Source organism: Perca flavescens, chromosome 4, assembly GCF_004354835.1.
Source record: "Perca flavescens isolate YP-PL-M2 chromosome 4, PFLA_1.0, whole genome shotgun sequence".
In the NCBI taxonomy this organism is placed as follows: Eukaryota; Metazoa; Chordata; class Actinopteri; order Perciformes; family Percidae; genus Perca; species Perca flavescens.
The window spans coordinates 23,935,578-23,961,127 of NC_041334.1; the positions used below are offsets into that span (position 1 = coordinate 23,935,578).

Consider the following 25,550-nt stretch of genomic DNA (forward strand, 5'->3'; position numbering starts at 1 on the left):
GTTCCTTATTTAAAAAATGTTTGGTTTACAATGATATAAACCAGAGAAAAGCCTCAAATCATTGCATTTGTGAAGCTGTAACCATCAAATGTTTGCTATTGTTTCCTGCTCATTACTGTCACATTATGTGTGGACAGGCTGTAAGGCTTGGATAGGACATTGCCATCTGTTAGTCTTAGTTTCTGAAGAGACCTAACATACTTCAGAATAAGCATGACATCTACTGACATGCTCCTATTTTTGGCCTGTTCTGATTACCAAATCTTATCTCCAAAGAGTGCCTTAGCCTATATTACATTTCAACTATATACAAGTCTCTCTCTGTCGGCTGTTTGTCTTCTTGCTGTTAGTAATAAGAATCTCCCATCCTCAGAGGAGTACAGCGCTTAAAACATCTAGCCGTTATCAGCCTGTGTTTTTATCAGTCAGTCCAGAGAAGTGACATTGCTCATCCTCCATGTTAACTTCTCCTGAGAGCCATGCTTTTTTAGACCTGACCCTGTTAGCAGTGTTTTAATCCTCTGGAAAATGTTTCACCTGTTGATAAAAATGTATTGATTTATTCTATAAGAACAAATTAGGTGCAGGGATCTTTGGCAATCTCACAATGCTCAAATCCAAATGACTCTTGACGTAATGAAAAGAAAGGGGGACACTGGCTCTTACTGCAGTGCCAAACCACTGACTCCTGTCTGTTCCCCACTGAGCCGCAAATAAAACATAACTGACAGTTGAGCTAACTATTCTTGATTAGGATCATTGTCTGACTTAAAGAAAAGAGCAGAAAAAAGTTTGTGAGTGCATGCAGTTTTTTTTTACTTATTTATTAAGCTAACTGCATTAACCACGATAAGGTGAACCATCACCTTATCGTGGTGGAGAGGTTTGTGTGTCTCTGTGAACCTGAGGGCTGTGTTGTCTGGAGCTTTGTGCTCCTGGTAGGGTCTCCCAAGGCAAAGTGGTCTCAGGTGAGGGGCCAGACAAAGAATGGTTCAAAAACCCCAATGAAAAAGCTAAGCAGAGATGGAGTGACCCTGCCCGGAGGAAGCCCGGGGCCCCCGTCTGGAGCCAGGCCCAGACGGCGGGCTCGTCGGCGAGCGCCTGGTGGCCGGGTTTGCCACGGAGCCCGGCCGGGCACAGCCCGAACAAGCTACGTGGCAACTCCCTCTCCATCCCATGGGCCCACCACCTGTGGGAGGAACCGTTGGGGTCGGGTGCGATGCCACATGGGTGGAAGTGAAGGTCAGGGGCCTCGACGGACCAGACCCGGGCGGCAGACGCTGGCTCTGGGGACGTGGAACGTCACCTCTCTGTGGGGGAAGGAGCCGGAACTGGTGCGGGAGGTGGAGCGCTACCGGTTAGATCTGATGGGGCTTACCTCTACGCACAGTCTTGGTTCTGGAACCATACTCCTGGATAGGGGTTGGACTCTTTTCTTCTCCGGAGTTGCCCAGGGTGTGAGGCGCCGGGCGGGTGTGGGGATACTCACAACCCCCCGGCTGAGCGCCGCTGTGTTGGAGTTTACCCCGGTGGACGAGAGGGTCGCCTCCCTACGCCTGCGGGTTGTGGGGTGGAAAACTCTGACTGTTGTTTGTGCATATGCACCAAACAGGAGTTCGGAGTATTCTGCATGGGGCTCCAGTGTCCTGCATGGGGCTCCAGTGGGGGACTCCATTGTTCTGCTGGGGGACTTCAACGCACACGTGGGCAATGATGGAGACACCTGGAGAGGCGTGATTGGGAGGAACGGCCTCCCTGATCTAAACCAGAGTGGTTGTTTGTTGTTGGACTTCTGTGCTAGTCATGGATTGTCTATAACGAACACCATGTTCGAACATAGGGATGCTCATAAGTGTACCTGGTACCAGAGCACCCTAGGCCGAAGGTCAATGATCGATTTCATAATCGTTTCATCTGATCTGAGGCCGTATGTTTTGGACACTCGGGTGAAGAGAGGGGCAGAGCTGTCAACCGATCACCATCTGGTGGTGAGTTGGGTCAGAGGGTGGGGAAGACTCTGGACAGACCTGGTAAGCCCAAACGTGTAGTGCGGGTAAATTGGGAACGTCTGAGGAGGCCCCTGTCCAACAGACTTTCAACTCACACCTCCGGGCGGAGCTTTTCAGACATCCCTGTGGAGGCTGAGGGCATTGAACCCGAGTGGACAATGTTCAAAGTTTCCATTGCTGAAGGTGCGGCGAGGAGCTGTGGTCTTAGGGTCTTAGGTGCCTCAAGGGGCGGTAACCCACGAACACCGTGGTGGACACCGGTGGTCAGGGAAGCCGTCCGACTGAAGAAGGAGTCCTTCCGGGATATGTTATCCCGGAGGACTCCGGAGGCAGTTGCAGGGCACCGGAAGGGCCCGAAGGGCTGCAGCCTCTGCCGTGAAAGAGGCAAAGCAGCGGGTGTGGGAGAAGTTTGGAGAAGACATGGAGAAGGACTTTCGGTCGGCACCAAAGTGCTTCTGGAAAACTGTTCGCCACCTCAGGAGGGGGAAGCGGGGAACCATCCAAGCTGTGTACAGTAAGGATGGGACACTGTTGACCTCAACTGAGGAAGCAATAGGGCGGTGGAAGGAGCACTTTGAGGAACTCCTGAATCCGACTAATACGCCCTCTATGTTAGAGGCAGAGCTGGAGGATAATGGGGGATTGTCGTCGATTTCCCGGGCGGAAGTCACTGATGTAGTCAAACAACTACACAGTGGCAAAGCCCCGGGGATTGATGAGATCCGTCCAGAAATGCTCAAGGCTCTGGGTGTGGAGGGGCTGTCCTGGTTGACACGCCTTTTCAACATTGCGTGGAAGTCTGGGACGGTGCCAAAGGAGTGGCAGACCGGGGTGGTGGTTCCCCTTTTTAAAAAGGGGGACCAGAGGGTGTGTGCCAATTACAGGGGTATCACACTTCTCAGCCTCCCTGGTAAAGTCTACTCCAAGGTGCTGGAAAGGAGGGTTCGGCCGATAGTCGAACCTCGGGTTGAGGAGGAACAATGCGGATTCCGTCCTGGTCGTGGAACAACGGACCAGCTCTTCACTCTCGCAAGGATCCTGGAGGGAGCCTGGGAGTATGCCCAACTGGTCTACATGTGTTTTGTGGATTTGGAGAAGGCGTATGACCAGGTCCCCCGGGAGATACTGTGGGAGGTGCTGCGGGAGTATGTACAACCAAAGCGAGAGCTGTGTCCGGGTTCTCGGTAGTAAGTCGGACTCGTTTCAGGTGAGGGTTGGCCTCCGCCAGGGCTGCGCTTTGTCACCAATCCTGTTTGTAGTATTTATGGACAGGATATCGAGGCGTAGTCGGGGTGGGGAGGGGTTGCAGTTTGGTGGGCTGGGGATCTCATTGCTGCTCTTTGCAGATGATGTGGTCCTGATGCCGTCATCGGCCTGCGACCTTCAGCACTCACTGGATCGGTTCGCAACCGAGTGTGAAGCGGTTGGGATGAGGATCAGCACCTCTAAATCTGAGGCCATGGTTCTCAGCAGGAAACCGATGGAATGCCTTCTCCAGGTAGGGAATGAGTCCTTACCCCAAGTGAAGGAGTTCAAGTACCTTGGGGTTGTGTTTGCAGTGAGGGACAATGGAGCGGGAGATTGGTCGGTTAATCGGGCGCAGCGGGTGCGGTATTGCATTCAATCTATCGCACTGTAGACGAAAAGAGAGCTTAGCCAGAAGGCAAAGCTCTCGATCTACCGGTCAGTTTTCGTTCCTACCCTCACCTATGGTCATGAAGGCTGGGTCATGGCCGAAAGAACGAGATCCAGGGTACAAGCGGCTGAAATGGGTTTCCTCAGGAGGGTGGCTGGCGTCTCCCTTAGAGATAGGGTGAGAAGCTCAGTCATCCGTGAGGAGCTCGGAGTAGAGCCGCTGCTCCTTTGCGTCGAAAGGAGCCAGTTGAGGTGGTTCGGGCATCTGGTAAGGATGCCCCCTGGGCGCCTCCCTAGGGAGGTGTTCCAGGCACGTCCAGCTGGGAGGAGGCCTCGGGGAAGACCCAGGACTAGGTGGAGGGATTATATCTCCAACCTGGCCTGGGAACGCTCAGGATCCCCAGTCGGAGCTGGTTAATGTTGCTCGGGAAAGGGAAGTTTGGGGTCCCCTGCTGGAGCTGCTCCCCCCGCGACCCGACACCGGATAAGCGGATGAAGATGGATGGATGGGATGGCATTAACTTGGAAGCACTTTACAGTCTTCTTCCTGTACAAAATAACATGAAAGTGTAATCTACTGACCAACATCACCGGTCGAATGTTTTTTTGTAAAACAACTAATGGTTTGTGTGTTCTGAGATAGGAATTGCAGGGAAATATTCTTACTTATAATATTTATTAGATCCTTTTTGGAATCCGATTTTCTGTCATCATAATGTACCTTTACTGTGAAATATAACAGCTGAAAGATAGATGAGAAGACCAATACAGCTCCAGCCATAAAATTGGTTAGCTAAGCTTAGCATAAGGACTGAAAGCAGCTAGCCTGGCTCCATCCAAAGGAAACAAAACAAAACTGGTTTTATGGTGGGTTACATGTGGGACTATTTCTTGGCCATGTGCAGTGACTTTTCAGAGGTATAACATGTTAAGTGAGCTTTTAGAAGTGCTATGAACAGAGCCAGGCTAGCTGTTTCCAGTCCTGATACTAAGCTAAACAAAACTGGCTGCTATGGCTTCATATTTCGCAGACAGGCATGAGAATGGTATTGATCGTCTTCAGCCAGAAACATTTTCAAAAGATTTTAGGTTGATTTACATACCGTACCTACTGGACACGGATCATATCAAGTAGATACTGAAAAAAACTGGAAGGTAGGAAATCAATCTTTTTTTTTATTTTATTAAGAGACATTTTTTGGATATTTCCATCTTTAATGGATAGGAAGCAACGAAAGTGGGAGAGAGAGGGAAATCACCCCAGGTCAGACTCAATCGCTGGACCTTCTGCATCAAGGTATAAACATCTGTATACATGCGCCCGTGCTACTGACTGAGCTAACCTGAGTCGGTAGCGTAGGAAATCAATCTTAAAGCTGATGGTGTACTTTGGAAAATGGTTGACAGAGTTGAAAAGTCTCAACATTTTAAAGAAATTAGCTAAAATGTGCAAAACCACGTGTCTTTTAAAATGACAGAAGCATTCAGCGCCTCAGAGAAGGATGTGAGAGGCCATGTGAGAAGATGGGGTTAACCCCATTTCATTTTGCTGGCCAAATGAAGCAGACCGAGTGGAAAAGTGGAATGCCAATGTGTGTAGGGCTCAACAGAACCACACGGCTGAGTGCACTCAGTCATCTGTTTCACCCAGCTGAGCGCTCAGGGATCTGCTCAGCTGACTGGTGTAAATGTTCTGTCTATTTCAAGTCGTCCCATTTAGAGTGACAACGCTCAGAGACATCAGACCCATCTGGTTTGAATTAACATCATTGGTTAAACTTGACTGCGTAACGTTTTCACTATGTGAGGAAATTATGAAACAAAAATCACAAAAAATATGGAATATGGAAGTTTTTGGGTTTACATACATGAAAAAATTATCAAGGGGTGTCAATAATACTGATCAGGCACAGTATTGTGCTGTGTATCAAAGGCTCTCAATAATGCTGACTATAGTACATATAAACTGCCACTCAGATCCAAATTTACAAATGCATTATTTTAACGACAAATATGTTATTTAAGAGTTTACCTTGATTCCATCCCGCCATTGATGCTCTCGCTGGAGCCGCTCTGCTTCACTGGCTAACCTCTACATGTTGAAAACAGAGAAACACTCAAATTAGAGGAGCAACAATGACAAATCTGATTTATCTAATCAAAGAAGGAGGAACACTGTGAAACATGGTGCTGAGAGTGAGACAGAACTGCGTTTACTGGCTTTTGCAAATAAGGTAGCCCTACACTTTTTGCTACAGGAGAGCTGTTCAGACAATATCAGGGATGCTGTCAATCAAATACTTTTCTATCAATGTTTTTTTTTTTCTAATTTTGCAAACCCTATAGCCAGTAGGTGATTTGTTCATTTTTAACAGGGTCATTCACCCACGACTAGTGAACCGCCCCATGAATGACTCTTTTGGTTCTGTATTTTTTAATACAATTAGCTGTATAGCTTTATATGTTAAAGAATATTATAGATCCAAGACCAAACTGAAGGATGGGAGGGACTCAGAGAAAAAGTCGCAAATACAAATCTGTTTGCTACTTCAGCACCATGAACAGTGCCATGGTTTTATCAATACACAGTTAGGGTTACTGATGTTGCAGAGCCATGGGCGGGGCCATAGATTCTAACTTGCAAAAATCTCAGTCAAGGGGCATGGCATGTTAAATATTAACTTAAAAACTAAATTAGCAGAAAAAAAAAACATTTACAGTTAAAAACATGAAATCATTAGCAGATACAATAGCAACAGTCAATTGTATCAACAGTGTTTCATATTTGTCAGAAACATGTACTTACATCGAGTGCTTTGCGCTTCTTCGCCAGGAGTTTCTCTATATCTGAGGCCGCCTTCTCCACAATCTTCCGAGGCTGATTCTTCACCAGACTAAACCGTCGTCTTTCTTCATTGTATATCTGTACATTTTTTATGAAATTAATTAAGGAAAAAAGTGAAAAACTTCAGAGCAATAACAATTAAGTTTGTTTTCTGCTGACCTAATGTCCTGCTAGTGACTATATGTAACCTTTGACAAATTGTCCAAGCTAATTTAACATCAATCCGTGTTACAAATTAATGCAGTTGATTTTTTATATATATATATTTATATATATATATATATATATATATATATATATATATATATATATATATATATATATATATATATATATATATATATATATATATATTATTATAAATTATATATATATAATTTATAATAATAATAATAATAATAATAATAATAATAATAATAATAATAATTCAAAGCTCATGAATTTGCAAAAGCAAATCCTTTTCATATTCAAATTGTATATTCAAATACTGGACACAGAGGAACAATCACTTGTGTTTGTGTGTTCACTCCAAATCTAAATATGGAGCCTTTATGTAATCTATTCACACACAATGTCTGTTGTCTTTGAACAAAGTTTTCACTGAAGAATCACTTTACTGGAATTATATACCAAAATTGCACAGACACCATGTGGCATTTATTCTCTTAAAAATTAAAAAAATGTAATGTCCGCACAACTGCTTTAAACTCCCATATTTAATATAAAATGCAACGTTTCGACCCTACTGGGTCTTCTTTTAGCCATGAAAAAAATCTAATAATAATAATAATAATATTATTTTACATACAAGAACAGGATGGTTGTTGACAGAACAATGAATGCAATTGCTCTTGAAAGCAGGGCATGGAGCATTTTGGAATTAAAAAAAAATAACTAATTAAAAAAACAACATATTTTGCTGCTACATGTTATTTAACTTGGTGTGAAAAAAATACACTCACTTAAAGCTGTTAACTGTGGCTTTTAACAACAAAAATAACAATGCAGAGACAAAGTGTGACTTTGTCCAATACGTTTTGTGTGAGATTTATTTACAGGATAATTATGATGGTTTGAACCACATTAAAAAGCCTGCAGAGCTAGCCAGTTGATAGTGAGACATTCAGCATTGTTTCCTCTAGTAACAATGTTTCCAGTGAAGTTGAAGATTGAGGTTTATTTTATTTTCTCATCTCTCATCTCACCTCAAAGATGACAAATATTGCCGGGACGCTTATAGTCTATTTAAACCATAATACAACAAAAATCTATTTTAATGCATGTAATGTAAATGACTGTTTGCACTCTTCATTACATTCTGACTTGGGAGTAAAGTTTACAGATTCACCCAGATTCTGTTCTTTATGCTCTTCTCCAGACAAAGTTAAATTAGACCACACATGGAAATGCATCAAAGTTATCTTTTGAAATGTGGCCTTTCAACATCCTTGCAAAGTATTCCTTTTGATTTCTTACACCAGAGAACTTTATAGGTCATCAGCAGACATCTGGGAATGACACTGAGCTGCGTGAGCAAATATCGGAGTATCTATTTTGTTTCAAACTAATTTCTACTTTGTTAGAGAAGGTTTGGTGAAGGGAAAGTTCTGCAACTTTTGGCATGAAATACTGCCTGTTTGCACATGCTCAGAACACATCTATTAACAAACAGGAGCACAAAGGGGAACATTCATAGCTTTAGCTTTGCAGCTGCCCACATTCAGACCTCTCCAAAAACAAATAACACCTTTTATTACATGCTTGGTTTTTCCAGCAAAATCTAACTGCACCAATAGTCTTTAGCTGTATATTATTACACACAGAAACCATGGTGACTAGAGGTTCAAGAGGCTCATCACCATCATCAGATATGCAGGGGACAAGATACCTACACTATCTTGCTATAAGCTTCACTGTCTGGTTTTAGACCATCAGACTCTACCTCATGAGGAAAGATGTCAGGAAGAAGACAAAAAGTGATCTGAATGAATATATTTGGCAAACCTGCTCTATAGCAGCCCTCTCCTTATAAATGCACCTCACCAAATGAACTTCAAGACTTTCCTCAAGCCAGATGCTTTATTGGCCCAAGCCACACAGATGGGAACTGGGTGCTGTCTGGAAAGACCCGTGTGGAATATTTTCAGAATCAAGCCGTACTACTGACGACGTAGATAAAACCTTTAGCAAACCAGCTAGAAGGCTGTTGGTTAGTCTGTCTCATGAACCTACACCCTTTAGTGATCTCCTGATTTTTTTTATCTGGCCCCACCAGCAGGTCAAAATGTGTATTATTCATAGACTGTAAAGAAAGTCTATGGTAGTATCCAGTGAAATATCTCAACATCTACTGGATGGGTTGCCATGAAATTTTCTACAGACATTCATGGTTACCAGAGAATAAAGCCTACTGACTTCAGTGAACAGCGCCACCATGTGGCTGACATTTGTAGTTTTGAGTCTTGACAACAACTGGGTGGATTGCGATGAAATTTGGTACAGATATCCACGTTCCCCTAAAGATAAATTGCAATGATTTGGTGATTCCCTGACTTTTCATGTTGTACCATCATTTATAACCTAATACCTGCAAAACTAATGGTATTCCCATCATCCTCAGCTGTATTTTGTCTTAATGCTAATTATCCAATTTTAGCCTGCTAACACGCTAAACTAAGATGGTCAACATGGCAAACATTAAACCAGCTTAGCATCAGCATGTTAGCATGCAGATACTAACAACTGATTTCCCCAACCTCCAGATAATCATGGTAGCTTTCTTTAGAATAAAAAACTGCAAAATTGAAGTTCTTTGGGATTTCATCGAAAAACAGTCCTGCCAAATTGCAGCCAAGCAGACTAAATGGTTTAAAAAAAAACTGATTTAGAACAGAGCTATATCAGGGTGGCCATCAATCTGCAAATGAAAAATCAGGTCTTTTTATTGGTCAAGGAATTGAAAATGACGTTTCATTTAAATTGCAAGCGTTTCCTCGACAAGAGAAGATTGCACTAAGCTTTCCGGGGAAAGAGGAACGATTTCTTTAACAGATCCAGATTGTTTCAGGAGCATGGAGGGATTAATGAGGACTCAATGAACAAGTGAGTCTCACATCAAGGCATTACTGCAGGCTGCAGGCTGACCATCTGCTCTGCTGTGACACAAACAGAGAGGACACGTGCCGCTGCTCTCTGCTGAGGGAACGCCCCCACACATCTTCACCAAGCAGTCTCTCTTGCCCCCTACAGATGATCTTTGGTCCTGTTTTTTGGCATTCGCTTTCTCAGGGACAACCCCTTATTATCAGCCACCTACAGCAAGGATGTGAAATAACCTTGATAACTTATTGGACAAAACAGGCAAATGGAGATATTTTAATGAATGTGAGTATGCAATGGATTACCAACATGACTATGTTTACATGCACGCAAGAAACCAGAAATCAGGAAAATTGGAAATTGGACATTTACATGCAGCGCAATAGTCAGTGCATTAGATAAGTATTAGTCTGGATCAACAGAAGTATATTTCCAAGATAAAGCCTGACATCTGGCAGGTGGCTCATACGCTGAATGTCACCTTCCGCTCTCTGTGCGTTGCTGTTCTCAAAATCCCTTTGCTATGGGAATCAATAACAAACTTCGAACTAGCAAGCTACATGCTGAAAATGGCAAGTTTTGAAGGCAGGCCTACTTAAAGCTTTAGTGCGTAACTTTTTTATAATAATAAAGGTCCATTACATTCAAGCCATTGCCAAATGAGTTGATACAAAGCTAATTAAGACTATCAGCTCCACACAATTCTATCTGTATTTCTCAGCATGGCTATGTTTAAAAATTGGTGTCTACCGGCGACTTTCGCTCGCAGAAACTCGGGTAAAGATAATAACCTCTTCTGAAGAGTTCATCATGTTTTTTCAATCCTCTGTGTCCTCCTTTGCTACTAGCAACTGCATGGAGGAGGGATGGGGGTGAAATACGATCACGGAAGGGTTGTTTCATTTGGATGCGCTGACAGAATTGTCATTACTTCAGATTTCTCATGAGGGAGATAGAAACTATAGCGACACAACAATTCCAAAACCATTTAGAGCGTGAGAGTCCGATGAAAGATATTGGTGCATTTATACAAAGTAATAAAACCATTAATGTAAGTGTGAATTGTTCCACTAGTAAAAGATAACAGACATTACATGATCAGCTTATGAAAGACTTGAATTAGTATGCATGAATGTAGGTGTTTTTAAGCTCATGACTTCATGAAACATTACACTAGATATTCTATATCTAACCAGTGTAGGAGTGTGTTCAGGCATCTCTTTGGATTTGTAGGAATCGTACAATGTGGGCATGATTGATAATTGTTGCAAGCAATGCACACAATTCACCTACGACCTCTAAAAAACATACATTACATTTAGGAAACTGATGAATATAAAAGCTATTAGAGTTTTATGGAAGAGAAAAACTGAGTTTTTGGCTGCTCATATCTCTGCAGGGAGTCATGAAAAAAAGAAACAAAGTGGTTTCTGAAAGGCAGACTGTAACTGTTTTCTTGTTTTATTCACCTACAGTATTTAGCTATAGCTCCTAAACTTAATGGATTTAAAACCACTTTGCCCGCTTGGTGCATTTCTTGTTGCGTTTATGCAGCACTATGATGAGACCTGTGTACTATAAAAAGAAGGCTACACACTCACCCCTTTCAACTGCTGAGCTCCAGTGATGTGCTGAAAGACTCTGTCAATCTCCTGCTCGATACGCCTGGCCCAGTGCATTATCCTGTGGATAAACAACACAGGCTGACTGTCACACAACATAAACTAGTCAAACAGATATTGTGTGTGTGTGTGTGTGTGTGTGTGTGTGTGTGTGTGTGTGTGTGTGTGTGTGTGTGTGTGTGTGTGTGTGTGTCTCACAGAGGTAAACAGCATGAATATGAGCGGAAATTCTTTGTACAAAGAATAACAGATTTAATGTAGATTTCTTTGATTAAAAGTGAAGTTCATTTTCAGTGTTGGCCATGCAAAAATTGCAATTCTGCTTTAAATTTCACTACAGTGCAATTGCAGTAATGTCATTACTACCTTGTGTGTGTGTGTGTGTGTGTGTGTGTGTGTGTGTGTGTGTGTGTGTGTGTGTGTGTGTGTGTGTGTGTGTGTGTGTGTGTGTGTGTGTGTGTGTGTGTGTGTGTGTGTGTGTGTGTGCGCATCTCACAGAGGTAAGAACTGATGTTGCAACAAAAAAAAGCAATCACCTGTGCATTGATTAAAACACAAATTATGAAAACGTGCATAATTTAACAAAAACTAAAACACATTAATATCTCTACTAAATATTGTTTCAAGATGTACTAAATGAATAAATAAGGTGCCTCCACCCTGCAACCAACACAATTAATAAGGCACCAGGTCCATGCCTGAGAATTTCACACCTTGGGAAAGCAACTCATATTTGTGCAACCCTTTGATAAAATATCTTTTCAAGAAAAAAACAAAAAACAAAACACTGATCACACCAATTAACTAAACAACAGCAGGAAAAGAGTAGAATCTCAGACTGTGGTCGAGTATAAGCCTTGAAATGTTAGCAATGCTACCTAATCAGCTTTGTTGACCCATCATCATAATTTTGTGAAAGGATATTTCAGGAGCAAAGAAAAATACAATTTGCTACATCATTATTATATAAAGTACGTATATATCAGGCACACCCCTGAGTGTCAAAGTATATGGGAGCTGTACCACTTTTAATTTGGGTATGACGTTTAGACCAAAAAGCATGAATTTCAAGTGTTTCTTCAGCCACTTCTTTCTACAACAGTCGAGAACCCTTTTGCAATTATGTAAGCACATAATGTAATCTGAAAACTGCTGCCCTGGTTAAAAAAAAACAATACAACTGATCTCAGCAGGTATTGTGTCTGGAATGGAGTGGAATGGAAATTTCTAAGTGACCCCAAACTTTTGACCGTTAGAGTAAATACGTAGTACATTGATATTCATGAAGAGCAGCAACTGTCTCTCTCATTGGACAACCTTGAACAACATCAAGCCTGTTGCAAGGAATCTTGGCGTCTGGTTTGGCAGTAACTTGAGATTTGAGCAGCATACCACACAACTGGTGCAATCAGGTTTTTATCATCTTAAAAATATATAAAAAATACGACCCATGTTAACTTTTAAAGACACAGAGACTATTTTACATGCTTTTATCTCATCACGCCTGGATTATTGCAACAGCCTTTTTACTGGTTTGAACCATAAATCTGTAAATCGACTCCAGACTGTGAAGAACTCAGCCTCACACGCTAACATATCCTTTTAAATTGATGTGGCGAACATGTTGGCAAACAGTTACTATTTACACATCCAATAGTTACAGAGCATCATTCTCATTAATTCCGAGTCGTGTTTCACTCTCTTTAAGCCCTCCTCCAGCTTTTTTTTTTTTTTTTTCTGGTTTTGGTCTCTGCCAACACCTGAGGTAAATATGTGGCTTTTTAAATGCTCCACTATGTTCACCGGCTAGTCTCTCTGTCTGCTGTATGCTGCTGAGCAGGTAACGTACAGTGGGTTTTAAGAGCTTTTTTGCTTAAAACAGCTGCCTGCTGCACCTGGAAGAAAACACTATGAGAGTAAAAAAACAGTAAAGTTGTGATCCGAACAGCTAAATAATTAGCTGAAGCTGACTAGAAAGCACCGTAAAGCAGAGCTGCAACTTCAGGTGATAATTCTCTGTAGGTTCATTGCTACATGCAACCCCTGTCACACTGTTATTTGATACATTGTTATTATAAAACTATAATTTATAGCTGCTTTAACATATCTTTGTACTACTTTTTTACCCTAGTACCCAGAACTACACAAATCACACAAATTATGCTGTATTGAGCTTTCAAGGTTAAATGTCAACTCCAGAAATCACACCCAGCATTGACTGCACACCAGAACCACCAGCACATGTGGGTCCAGCCATTAATTCCCTCCTAGCCCATGCAAACCAATACTGGTTCTATTACAAAAATAGGATGAGGAGAAGGAAGAAGAATAGGAAGAAGAAGAAGCAATTGAAGATAATGTGTATTATGCTTTGGGACACTTTTACATAGACCTGCAAAGAATCATGCCCAGAAAACTAAATTAGCCTTGTTTAAAGTGTATGGACTTCATATCTCCTTTAGAAACAAAATCTCTTTCCTCCATGACCAATTTCATTATGTTTAAGAGCACAGAGTGAAACATTAAGCAGAAAGGTGTCCTAAAACAAACTTGTTTTGATGAGACTGCACATATGATTTTACCAAGAGAGACATGCTGCTACTGATCAACAAGCTTACGGAATTTACTTTACTCTGCTAGTGACCAGTGCCTGAGGTGAGGGCTCTAAATGATCACTGGTTAAACACAAGCTGAGGTCAGATCAAACTGAGGTCAGATGGCAATGGGACAAAGCAAACAACAGATGGCTGTATTGTATTGAGGAAATGAGTAGAAAACAACATGCACACCACTTGCTTTTTCTCCTTTGTGGTGCAGGGAATTACATAATTCCCCCAAAGATCCCACACATTTTTCACCTGCATTGGTTTATTGGTCATCAACGTTTTGGTCACAAGGAACTTTCTCAAGACATGAATGCAGAGGTGTATTGTATTGAGGCTCATACAATTCGGTCCAGTTTTTAACGTTTCTCTGCACTTTGGAAAGCTCCCTCCAGAGCCACAGAGGACATTATAGAACTGTTTTCATATGCAGGCTGAATGGTACTGCTCATGAATAGTGCCAATTTTAAGTAAATGTTGTGGCTGTCAGTGTTTCCTCTATATTGATTTTATTGTGGCGGCCCGCCATGGTAAAATTTCTTCCGACACGGTATCACGGTAGCCTTGACTTTTAAATGATCAGACATAATGCACCCCCCGTTGGCTGCCGCTCACATTGCAATTTAACAAAAAGTAGAACTATTTCAAAGTTATTGGGCCCGTCCAGTTTAACTCCACATACTGTTCTGTTGCTGTAGTTTATTGTCAAGATGGCTTTGAAACGCAGACACCAAAATCAAGGTAAGAAATAAATAACTAAGGCTAACATTACAAGAAACATAAAAAGGCTAGATAACTTTTCTCGATCTCACGACGTGACTTTTTGCCCAAATACAGCGTTGTGGAGAGGAGACTAGAAAAAGGCGTCCAGGTAGTGTGTCATTAAGATGGCTACAGTAAATCATAGGCTCCTGTTATCTAAAAGATTTTCAATGTAATGGCTCAATAGCTAAATGATTTCGACAATGTGGATGAGGTCGTTATAATTGGATGACCTGCAGCTTCAAGCACAATTTTGGAAGATAGATGGGATTCTGAACAGAGATGCTCGCGCTGCAAGCACATTCATACACACACGCACGCGCACACAACACACACAGCAGAGGTGTATTACAACACGCAGCACATGCACCTGACTGGGAAAGATACCGCTACGCTCGTTACTGTAAGTAGGCCACAATAAAACCTAAAAGTAAATACAGTAAGTATCAATACCCACTCACCTGTCTACAGGCATAAACATGTAGGAAGCGAAATATATAAATCTGATCTGTCTGGGCAGTCCACTCTCGTCCACCATTACACAAACACAGCTCTACTCTAGCCTACTCTAAATAGCGAATTTTGACAAACAAGCTAAAACAAAAGCTGTCGGTTTGTAGTCTAACTGTTTCTTAGTTTACCACAAATCTTGAAATTTGGACAAATTCTTGTAAACTTAACTGCTGGCTAAACTAACCATCCTCTCTGCTGGAGCATTTATGGATGTATTATAAGACCAAAACAAACCAACATGCTACTTAACATGCACGTAGCGTTGTTTTCGTCAACGAAAATTATTACTAAATATTGTCCTAACCTTTATCAAGTGATGAAAACAAGACGAGATGCAACGTAAATGCTGGTCATGTGACGATGACGATAATTAAACGTATAATGCAATATTGTTGACGAATAAAAACGAGACTAAATGTGGTTTACGAAATAAAAACTATGCTAAAATGTCTCTTCATTTTCGTTGACCAAAACGAGACAAGACGAAATGTTATAACGTTATTTTGTCTTGTTAAGTTGCGTAATTATTATTCGGGTCGCGCTGCGCAGACGCAGGCGATGTTACTTCCTCAAGCCCTGTCGCAGCATTATTTAATTTAGAAGATGCAGAGGTGAGTTAGAGAGTGAGACGAGCATACACGAAAACAAACAAAATTAAGTCTGTCACAGAGAAAGCTGGGACCGTGGCAGGCCACCCGGAGTTCGTCTTTGGGAGAAAAAGAATAAACGGCATTTGGAAAAACTTTCATTACATAGAAGTGGAAAAGAAAACGGAATGTGTTGTGGAAAAAGATGGGGAGAAATGCGGCCACAAAATCACAGGTAAAAAACACCACAAACCTTAAGAGACATCTCAAGCCATTCCATAATGAAATTGAGGTAAGTCAAGACATTAACGTAACGTTACTTTCTATTTTAGAAAGCTAATGCCAACTCATGAGGCTGTGGTCAATGTGTCTCATTTTAGGGTAGGGGGGGTTGCTGTTCAGACAGACCTGCCCCCACTGCTAAAAATAAATGCTAAAGGAAACACTGGCTGTAAGGTGGTAGTATAGCAGCTGGTTTCTGCCATCTTTAGGCAGAGTGCAGCGCTCATTAATGCAAGAGGCAATTTAATGTTCAAACATTTGTGTGGAATATTTGTTTGATAAATAGGCCAGCTCACTAATTAATAACTAACAGTATCAAACAACCAATCAGTGAGCAGCTCTGGGGTCACTGCCTTCATTTAAATGAACCCATATTTTAAAGTGCTCATCTTATGCTTTTATGGCTTTTTTCCCTTTCCTTTATTGTATCATATATCTTTTTTGTGCACGTTATAGGTTTACAAAGTGAAAAAGCCCAAAGTCCACCCCAAAGGGACTTACCATCTCCAACAGAAAACATTGTTCACAAACTGCTCCAAACAGCTCTATTGCAGTCCAGCCTTTACTTCAGTGACGAACGTGCGTCTCGTTGTAACACACGTTATAATGGCACGCCTCTGTTTCTGACTGGCTAGTAGTCCTTACCTAGCTACTGCACATGTGCGACTCCTAACAAAGATGGAACAGAAGTGTGATGCCTCACTCTGTAGCTAAAACAGAGAGCTCAACACACAGGGTGAAAAGAGGAGTTACAGCAACATGCAGTACAACAAAAATATGGTGTTTTCTGAAAATTAAACCATGTAAACCTATTCTGATATAACCTCTAAATACAATTATGAATAGGGTTGGGCATCGTTTGGATTTTTACGATTCTGATTCTGATTCCAATTCCGATTCTTCCTTTCGATTCCGATTCTTTGAGGGGTGGAGTTGAAACGCGTCACATACCTATTTTCACAAATAAGAGGAAAGTTTTATTTTGATTCAATAGTGGTTTGCAGTTTTACAGCTTTTTCAATGCAAAATAAAGCCAGACTAGAGCTCCGCTTACTGTGCTGCATGGCTGCAACACAACAAGCGTCTGGCTGCTACAGAAACCAAAACTTGCGCATTAAATTTGGAACCTACAGTATGATCAGATTTCAAACCAAATCCTCCAAACGATTCCAATAAAGAAACGATTCCGATGGAATCATAATTTTTGAAATGATTCCGAGTAGGAATCAGTTCTCGATGCCCAACCCTAATTATGAACTTGAAAATGAGCGTAATATGTGCACTTTAAAGTATTCTTACAGCTGAGTTAGGCACTTTGTTTATGGCGTTGTTGGGCAAAGAGAGAGAGAGAGAGAGAGAGAGAGAGAGAGAGAGAGAGAGAGAGAGAGAGAGAGAGAAAGAGCATTCCTATTGGCTGTTCTACCAATGCAGATGCACGTTAGCCTAAAATTGACTCGTTTGCCATTTTTAGGTTTCCTCTCACACCGCCTCAGGTGTCTTCTCGTTTGGATGGCAGCAGTAGATGGTACCGTGGCTTCGGCCTCTAGTCCTCGTTGCCATCCAAACAAGAAGACACTGGAGGCGATGTATAGTTTAGCCTTCTGCTAACCATAGACAGAGAGAGAGCTACAGGAGAAAGAGGTCTCACTCTACTTTAAATTTACTTCACATGTTTTGCATTCTGCCTCACACAGCTATAACTGATCATTTGACTGAGAAATCTTTCACTCTAATGAGCCTTAAACTTCACTCTAACAGCCACTGGACCAGAGTTGGTGGAATTTGTTTTCAGTACTGCATGGGAAAAAAAACAGTCAGTACACATTGTCAGCAACACAACATATAGTATGCAGTGGCTTAGTAGCTGGGGCATAGTAAAACAAAAATAGGTTTCAAGATTATAAATGCTGTTGACGTCAAATTCCTACCCTACCTATGTTATGCAACATAAAAATGGTAACATCGGATTTTTTATATAAAATAGGATGTAGGCTCTATAGGATTATTTTTTTCCCTTGGCAACTATCATGTTTTTTACTAAACTATGTACAGGTTTTAAAGTACTAATTGTATATAGTGCATATAGCTGCACTGTGAGGATGGGTGGATGCCCCCTGGACCTCTCAAAGTCCTGGATGTTTACAACATCTGGCCCTGATCCTGATAGTATGTGCTCTATATGTATTCTTCCTTGTGTTCTCAGTCATAAACAGCATATCATACAAAACTGCAATTTCAAAGCAGCACATACACAATTGTACACAATCACAAAAAAGCAACATAATGCAGTGTAAGAAGAACTAGTGTCTTTCATAGTGCATCAATGCCATGTTGAACCGTATGCTATTAGCCACAGGAAACATAATTGCTTAAGATGCAAAATATGCTTTCAAAGACTCCCTGTATGCCCAGAATTTGCCACCCTATCCTAAAGAGACCAGGAGGACCACTGAATGAAGGCAGTCTCAATATCTTAATAAAGATATTAAGTAAAGCAGGTGAACATGGGGAGATGGGAATCTTTATTAAGATATTGAGACTGCCTTCATTCAACTGGATTCATTCACAACATGCAATCCTGCGGTTCAGCCTGGCCAAATGGATTAGAGAATATTTTGTGGAGAGGGAAACATTTATTTGAGCTTTCTAGCGAAATTAGTTTGAACCAGGAAATAAATCTCAATACCCAGAAAATGTCCCGAGAAAATAAGTGCCCGAGAGTCGATTTATTATCAGTCAGACAGCTCACAGCAGAGTTAAGAAGAAAACATTGCAGATTAAAGTCTTGTTGGGGTTGCTTCAAGCGTTGGAGGAGCCACAAATCTCAGCTCAACTGTCCAAATCCACAGAAAGATAATCTTCACAATGAGGACCCTATATTTGACTATTATTGATTTACCAGCTTTTTGATTTTATTATGAGCTGAACACAAGAGAAAGACTTTTAGACCTGCTGATGAACAGACATCCCTTGGTATGCATGCTTGACTTTCAGGTAGTCATGTGCCAAGTTAATGGAGTGGCCTGGAAAACTAAGATTTCATGCAGCAACAGGCAGGACTTCATTTTATATTTTATTCATTCTATTGACAACTGCGAAGGTATGAACAATATGTATTTTTTTTTGTGTAAAACACTTTTGAAAATACATTTTGGTTGTCATTAAGCTTCATTTTCTACCAATCTGTCATAGACCAATGTGTTAAGACCTAGCCTGATGTCGTCATACTCAGATTCTAGTCAGAATATGAGTCTGATACTGCTCCATTGGGCTGTGATTATGGGGCGTGTTTCAACCGAGCCAGGAAAGAAAATGCCTCTGTACTCAATTGGATAGACCTACAACCAATCAGCAACGGAGACAGACGTCACAGAAGCTGCAAGTCAAAGGCAGGCTGTGATAGAGCAAAGGCAGAGGCGGCAGTTTCCGTGTCGTGCGGACGGGTGTGGCAATGTGTATACATACGTGATCACGGTTCTCTGTTTCTCTTTTAAAATGAATGCGCTGTCAATATCTTCTATAACAGACGTGATGGCGGAATCTACACATCTCAATTTTCCAGCGGCAGCCACCTTTGTTGTAAACAAATTCAACCCAAGTGCTCTTTGGTGACGTGGTTGATTACGTTACTGTTGATCATCTGTCCATCATCGTATAAAGCCCGCCCTGACTATTTCATTGGTCCGAACAGCTCTGGTTCGAGCATAGTTGCTCCACAACAGATCAAGTCCAGACCAATTTTCCCGACCTCAAATGTTGTGGGCGGGGCTAAATTTGGCTGGCATGCAGGCTAACCAAGACTACCTCGGCTGATCAAATGAAAATGTTTATGAAAATGATAACTGCAGTTCTTCTAGCTACAGAGACACATTTCCGAATATAAAACATTACGCAGGACAACGGTGAGTCAGCATCTTGTAATTCTCACATAATTCTTAAAAAAATATCATAAAAACATCCTTGATAGAAAAAGGCATACTTGCAGATGGAATCTTGGGATTATTCTCAAAACTGACTTTATACATTCTGTTGCTCTCTAATCCCATTATGCTTTCAGATGTGTTTTGGGGATACCACTAGTGATTCTTACAAATGAGCAACACCATAGGGTTAAACATAAATGTACATAGAGCGCACAAGTTCAATGACTTTGATTAAAGTCAAATGTTTATTATTCTTAACAGATGTATGTTGCTCTTGCTTCTTTAAAGTCCAGATACACTGTGCGATAACAGCGTTATCAGTGTTGCAGGTTCATTGCATGTTACACTGTATGAGATGGTTCTCATAAAATATTTGCCACAATCTGTATCAAACTGTAAGAAACAAATTTTGAGGCATTTCAAATTAATGTCTGGTGAAGTGTTGCGCTGATTTAATTTGTTTTAAAGAATATAAATAAAGCAGAGAACCTGATCATCAACTCATCTATCTGCACTGGTCATGTTTTAAAAAGGCAGTAAGCGTAAGTTTACATTGTTGCATTGGCCAGCCTATTCTACATAATTTTATGGCATATTTGAATTTCTCAGTTTGTAGATGTGGTTTATAGCAGCAAGTTACTTCATTAGGAATTTAGTCCTAAATTTCGGACATTATCTGAATTCGGTGGCCATTTTCGGTTGCCAAATCTTTTGAAAAAGACCAGAGTCAAGAAACCTACTGAATCACAAATTAGTTTAAGTGTTGTAAAAATCCTACTGCATAAATAAATCAGGTTTGTTACATGACTGTAGCCCACAGAACTGCAGCTTTCACCATGTGAGTCAGTACAACTGAAGCCCAATCCTAAGTTTCTTACTGTGTGCTCCATTTCCTCTCCTCTCGAGCCCTGTGGGACATCAGAAAACTCTGTATCGCAGTGCTGCAAAGAAGCGGCTGAACAGCACAGCGCGCTTGTGTCTCTACTCTGTTACCTGCTTTAGTCACACACCCCTGGGATGAGATAGAGAGAAGCACTATGTGATGTGACCCATATTCACTTACAGCAGAGAGAGCGAGAGGTTGAGAGGGTGGAGTAGCAAAGCGATAGGTGGCGCATAAGAAGCAGAGAAAGGAGACATTTACAGCTTTATGTACATATCTATCTACATTATCTATCTATCTATCTATCTATCTATTTATCTATCTATCTATCTATCTATCTATCTATCTATCTATCTATCTATCTATCTATCTAGCACTATAGTCTTCTAAATATTCTGTTTATATACAACTAATTTGCAATAGCCAGTATGTGTAATTTCATCTATTTCCGTACAACTAAAGTATGATTAACATTTTTATAGTTATAATTATGCAACTCAAAGCATTTAGCTAGGGGAAGGGAAAGACCATGTTTGGGTTAGTCTGGCTCAACAGATGTGCCTTGCTGGGATAAAGCCTGACATCCAGTGCATCTTTCACGTGTCAGATGTCCCTCCCCTTCCGCTATCTCTGCTATCTATTTTACATGGGCACCGTTGCTGCAGCCCAGGACGGTTGTGATTGGTTTAAAGAAACAAACAAGCCAGAACGTTTTTTCCTTATCCCCAAATAGATAAGCGGTGTAGCCAGACCATACTCCAGCACTGACACAGTGCTGTGGAGATAGGTCAGTATATGCAAGACTACATTTGGGTTAAATTTTTGATAAAAAGCCAACACTGGTTTAAACTGAAAGACTTTTTGAATATTCAACCAAAAACATAGCCTAGAAATGTAGACGTACCCTAGCGGCAGCAAATTTAATTTGCAGCCAGGGGGGTCTAGGCACTCTCCGTTGGCTTGCGAGCTGGAAAAAACAAATTTTGGTCAGGCCAATCACATCGTGTATAGAGTCGGTGGGCGGGCTTATGGCTGCTGCTGCTGCTGGGAACAGCGGACTTCTGGAAGACTTGGAGTTAATCTTTTCTTTGAGAAAAGAACAAAGAACGGCACAGAAATCATTCTTAAAAAAGGAAGATGTGTTCGGAGTTTTGCCGACCGGATACGGCAAAAGTTTAATCTATCAACTAGCTTCGCTACCTTCTTCTTGCTCTGCCTGGTTGTAGCGCTATCCTATTGCGTGCAGAGGGAATTTGAAAGACAACCGTTTATCCCGCCCCTCGGATTGAGCCCTGTCAATGGGGAGTTCCCAGACCCAAAATCTTGATGTGGGTCTGGCTTGTCAGGCTACCAAAAACAAGTAATGCTAAAACAATTAGTAGATTTATTGGTTAGTTGATCATGGGGAAACTAATTGACAGCAGCCAACAAAATGTCCTAAAAGTTAAAGCAAAAGTGGAAAGAAATTTGAGGATCAGCTTCTCCTCTCTGTTTTGGATCATTGTAAATTGATTACATTTGGGTTTTGGTCTGTTGACCCCACAAAACAAGACCTTTGAAGAGTTCCCATTGGGAACGTTCCCTTTTCTTTTATGTGCTGTTTTCTACTTTTTTACTAAGCTTTGCATAGCCAGACCGCCACAGCACTGTCAGCGCTGTCTGTAGAGGTCTGGCTACACCACATATCTATTCTGGGATAGGGCTCTGGCTTGTTTGTATTTCTTTAAACCAATCACAACCGTTCTGGGCAACGCTAAGCCCCAATAGCGAAAACAGTGAGAGGGTTGGAGGCCAATCCATTGGTTCTCAAATGTTTTCTTTAAAAGGTCCAGTGTGTAACGTGTTTAGTTGTTCATTATCAAAATCTGTGTTGCCCGTTCACAAACTTGTCCTTTTTCATGAATATGTACCTCCACCATCAATTCCAAGTATTCCGTTTGTCTTGAAATTTTACATTTGCATTCGCATGAACTGGGGTAGACTCTCCAGATTCATGCGTCATCTTGAAATACGTTAACCGGTAAGGGACATACAGGACATACTGCTCCACCTTTCGCTGTCACATGATAAACTCACAGGTGCTGCTAATGCTGCTAATGGGTATCTTAGCTTCCCGGCCCCGGCAAGTTTGAAGAAGGAAACATGGACCACACGTATTCAAAATCCAAATGTCAGGAACAGGAGTAAACTTCTTCTTCGCCCAGAAAAAGAAAAAGGATATTGAAAAGAGCAAGAGAGCGGCTTTTTGAAGCGTGAAGGCTACCATAGCTGTAATACGTACATTGAACAGCCTGGTGCGAGAGAGTTGATTGCGATATATGATCTCAACGCTAGATGGGAGAAATTCCTACACATTGGACCTTTAACGCTTTCATTTCAAGCTAAAAGCAAGCAAACATTATCTTGATATAACATTGTATAGAACATGAACTAAGTGTGGAAAACTCCAACCTCCGGTGTCATAGTCCTGCTCTGTGTCTGAACGTCACACATCCTAAATTAGAAAAGAAAAAGCATTGCCAGTGAATCTGATCAAGGTAGTAATTACTCTTCCACAACTTACTTGAAGAGCAATTAAGTAGTATATAAACATATTCTGTAGGTGACAAGGTTGCTATCTATCTATCTATCTATCTATCTATCTACCTACCTATCTTTATGCAGAGACAGAATGCAACGGACAGAGTCAAGACTAAAGGGGCGGGAGTGAAAAGGGCGAAGTGAGAGAGGGCGAAGGGAATAAATCCTCACTGCTGCAGTATTAATTCTTAATTGGAAAGCGATGCTGTTTGACAGCGTAGAGATTCTGCTTCATTTAGCTTACATGAAGAGACCCAGGGCAGAGGGCTATGTAGCCGTTTCAAAGCACTCAGCAGAAAAATCAACGGAAAGGAGGAGGAGGTGGAGAAAACAACGGCTATACCCTACTTGAATTCATCATAAAACACTCACATTCACACACCTCCCTGATTCATAGACCCCTTTCCTAATTGGTAAATACACCTCGAATCGCCAGTTGTGATTGGCCAGAAAGCCCTCACTGTGAGCCCCGAAGATGAGTGGACCATCTGGCCTGTTCCTCCCTCCAGAGCAGCCTGATTGCAGAGCCTGGAGGTGGGCCCAGATAACTGTAGTCTCAAGTTAAGTGCCAGCTGTACTTAACAGCAACGAGTTAAAAGGTTAATAATTAAGAACTAAGCATTGGATTGATTAAAATAGAGATAAAATGCTCATTTTAAAGCCATTCTCAGCTGAAATTCACAGTAAAACCACACCTTTCTTCTTCTATGCAACATGGTAGGCCTATACTGCTACTGAACATGCTGTACTACTAGAAGTTGTTACTGCACTGTTGATTTTCTCAGGTTGCAAGAGAAGCGAGTGTTTCACAAAATAAAGAAACTTGAAAGCCTGCATGGAAAATTCTAGTACTGGCGCACAAGAACAGCCAGGGGAAAGCTGGGGGGGGAAAGGCCTTTTCAGTTTCACAATAACTGCACACTTAATGTTGCCTGTTTAATACATGAGCCTCTGACTGCTTTAACTAATAAAAGCAATGGCCAGCCTCACCTATAACTTCATGGCATCACAGGTGTCACAGGGAAAAGATCTCTATATCGTTGCCATTGTTTTTGTTAAAGAAAAAACGAGTAATGAGATTCATTTGGCATTACATTAACAATCACATTACATTAACATGAATCTGATTTGAGGCAATAGGACAATATATCTATAGCGTTGAGTGAGACAATTTAGGCATAACTTATCATTAATAATGGAGAGGCTACATTATTGTTGAAAAACAACAAACATTTAATCTGATAAAAAAGGCCAACTTGATAAAAAAAAAACAACAACAACAACAACATTGAGGTATTCTGTTTAACTGAGACACTGATGTGATTTTTCACATATAAATATATCCCTGTAAATGATCTGAATAGCTTTCCCATAGATATGAGCTTTCCTATGTATGCCCAGCCAGACAGTGAACTACACCTTACACAGCAATGAGCTTCAACGTTTACATGGATGTAATCGCCAAAACTGTCAAATTATATAACAGCAGAACATAAAACAGGATGAGTGAAGTATCTCTTGACACCAGAGCTGAGTGGACAAGCCCGAAGTTGTCTCCCATCAAAAGCCCCGGTATGTTTTCAATCAGGGTAAGCGTCACTTACGTGTATTGCTGGGGGAATGTGAGACCCGCTGCTCCAGGCCACGATGCGCTGGAAATCAAGATAATCTGGATAGATACCAAGCAGACGATGCTGCAAGACCCTTTGCCTATCGCCATTTTCCATTAACAATACTCGTCACGGTGTTTCTGTGCTTGGATGAAGCGCTCCGGGGAACGGGGCATATAGCTAGCTAGCGAGTGTGAAGTGTGAGTCCCGGCTCAGTTTCCCAACGAGTTCATATCGGTTTCTGTTGTCAAGTGGACGCGGAGGAGGCAGGCATTGGCCGCGGAGGCATCGCGGACGGTGGGAGATGCACTAACGCAGCTGCCAAGACACTGCAGAGTCTCTCCTCCTGCTCCTACATATACACCACCACCAACACACACAGGCCGGCGCGTTCACGACTGCTCTCTCTCTCTCTCTCTCTCTCTCTCTCTCTCTCTCTCTCTCTCTCTCTCTCTCTCTCTCTATCTATCTATCTCATCAGCAGCGCGTAGAGAGTGGAGACAGGCGCGTTCACGCTCACCAGGCAACAGAGGAGCAGAAGAATAATCTAGTTTAGGCTTTATTTATCTCTGCAGAGCCACGTGGGATTTGTCATCG

The 25,550-nt window shown here is 41.6% G+C and overlaps 1 protein-coding gene across 3 annotated transcripts in view; it reads right to left on the minus strand.

Moving 5' to 3' along the window:
- LOC114554347 (voltage-dependent calcium channel subunit alpha-2/delta-2) overlaps positions 1-25,322 on the minus strand; it is a 49,742-nt gene extending 24,420 nt beyond the window's left edge. For all 3 annotated transcript variants that reach the window (XR_003692407.1, XM_028576133.1, XM_028576134.1), the window contains exons 1-4: positions 24,948-25,322; positions 11,190-11,271; positions 6,451-6,567; positions 5,677-5,736 (exon numbers count right to left, since the gene is read on the minus strand). Coding sequence is in view for 2 of the 3 variants with exons in the window: in XM_028576133.1 (XP_028431934.1) it covers positions 5,677-5,736; positions 6,451-6,567; positions 11,190-11,271; positions 24,948-25,063 (375 nt within the window). In the remaining variant the exon portion in view is untranslated. The remainder of the gene's footprint in view (positions 1-5,676; positions 5,737-6,450; positions 6,568-11,189; positions 11,272-24,947) is intronic.
- Between the last annotated feature and the right edge of the window lie 228 nt (positions 25,323-25,550).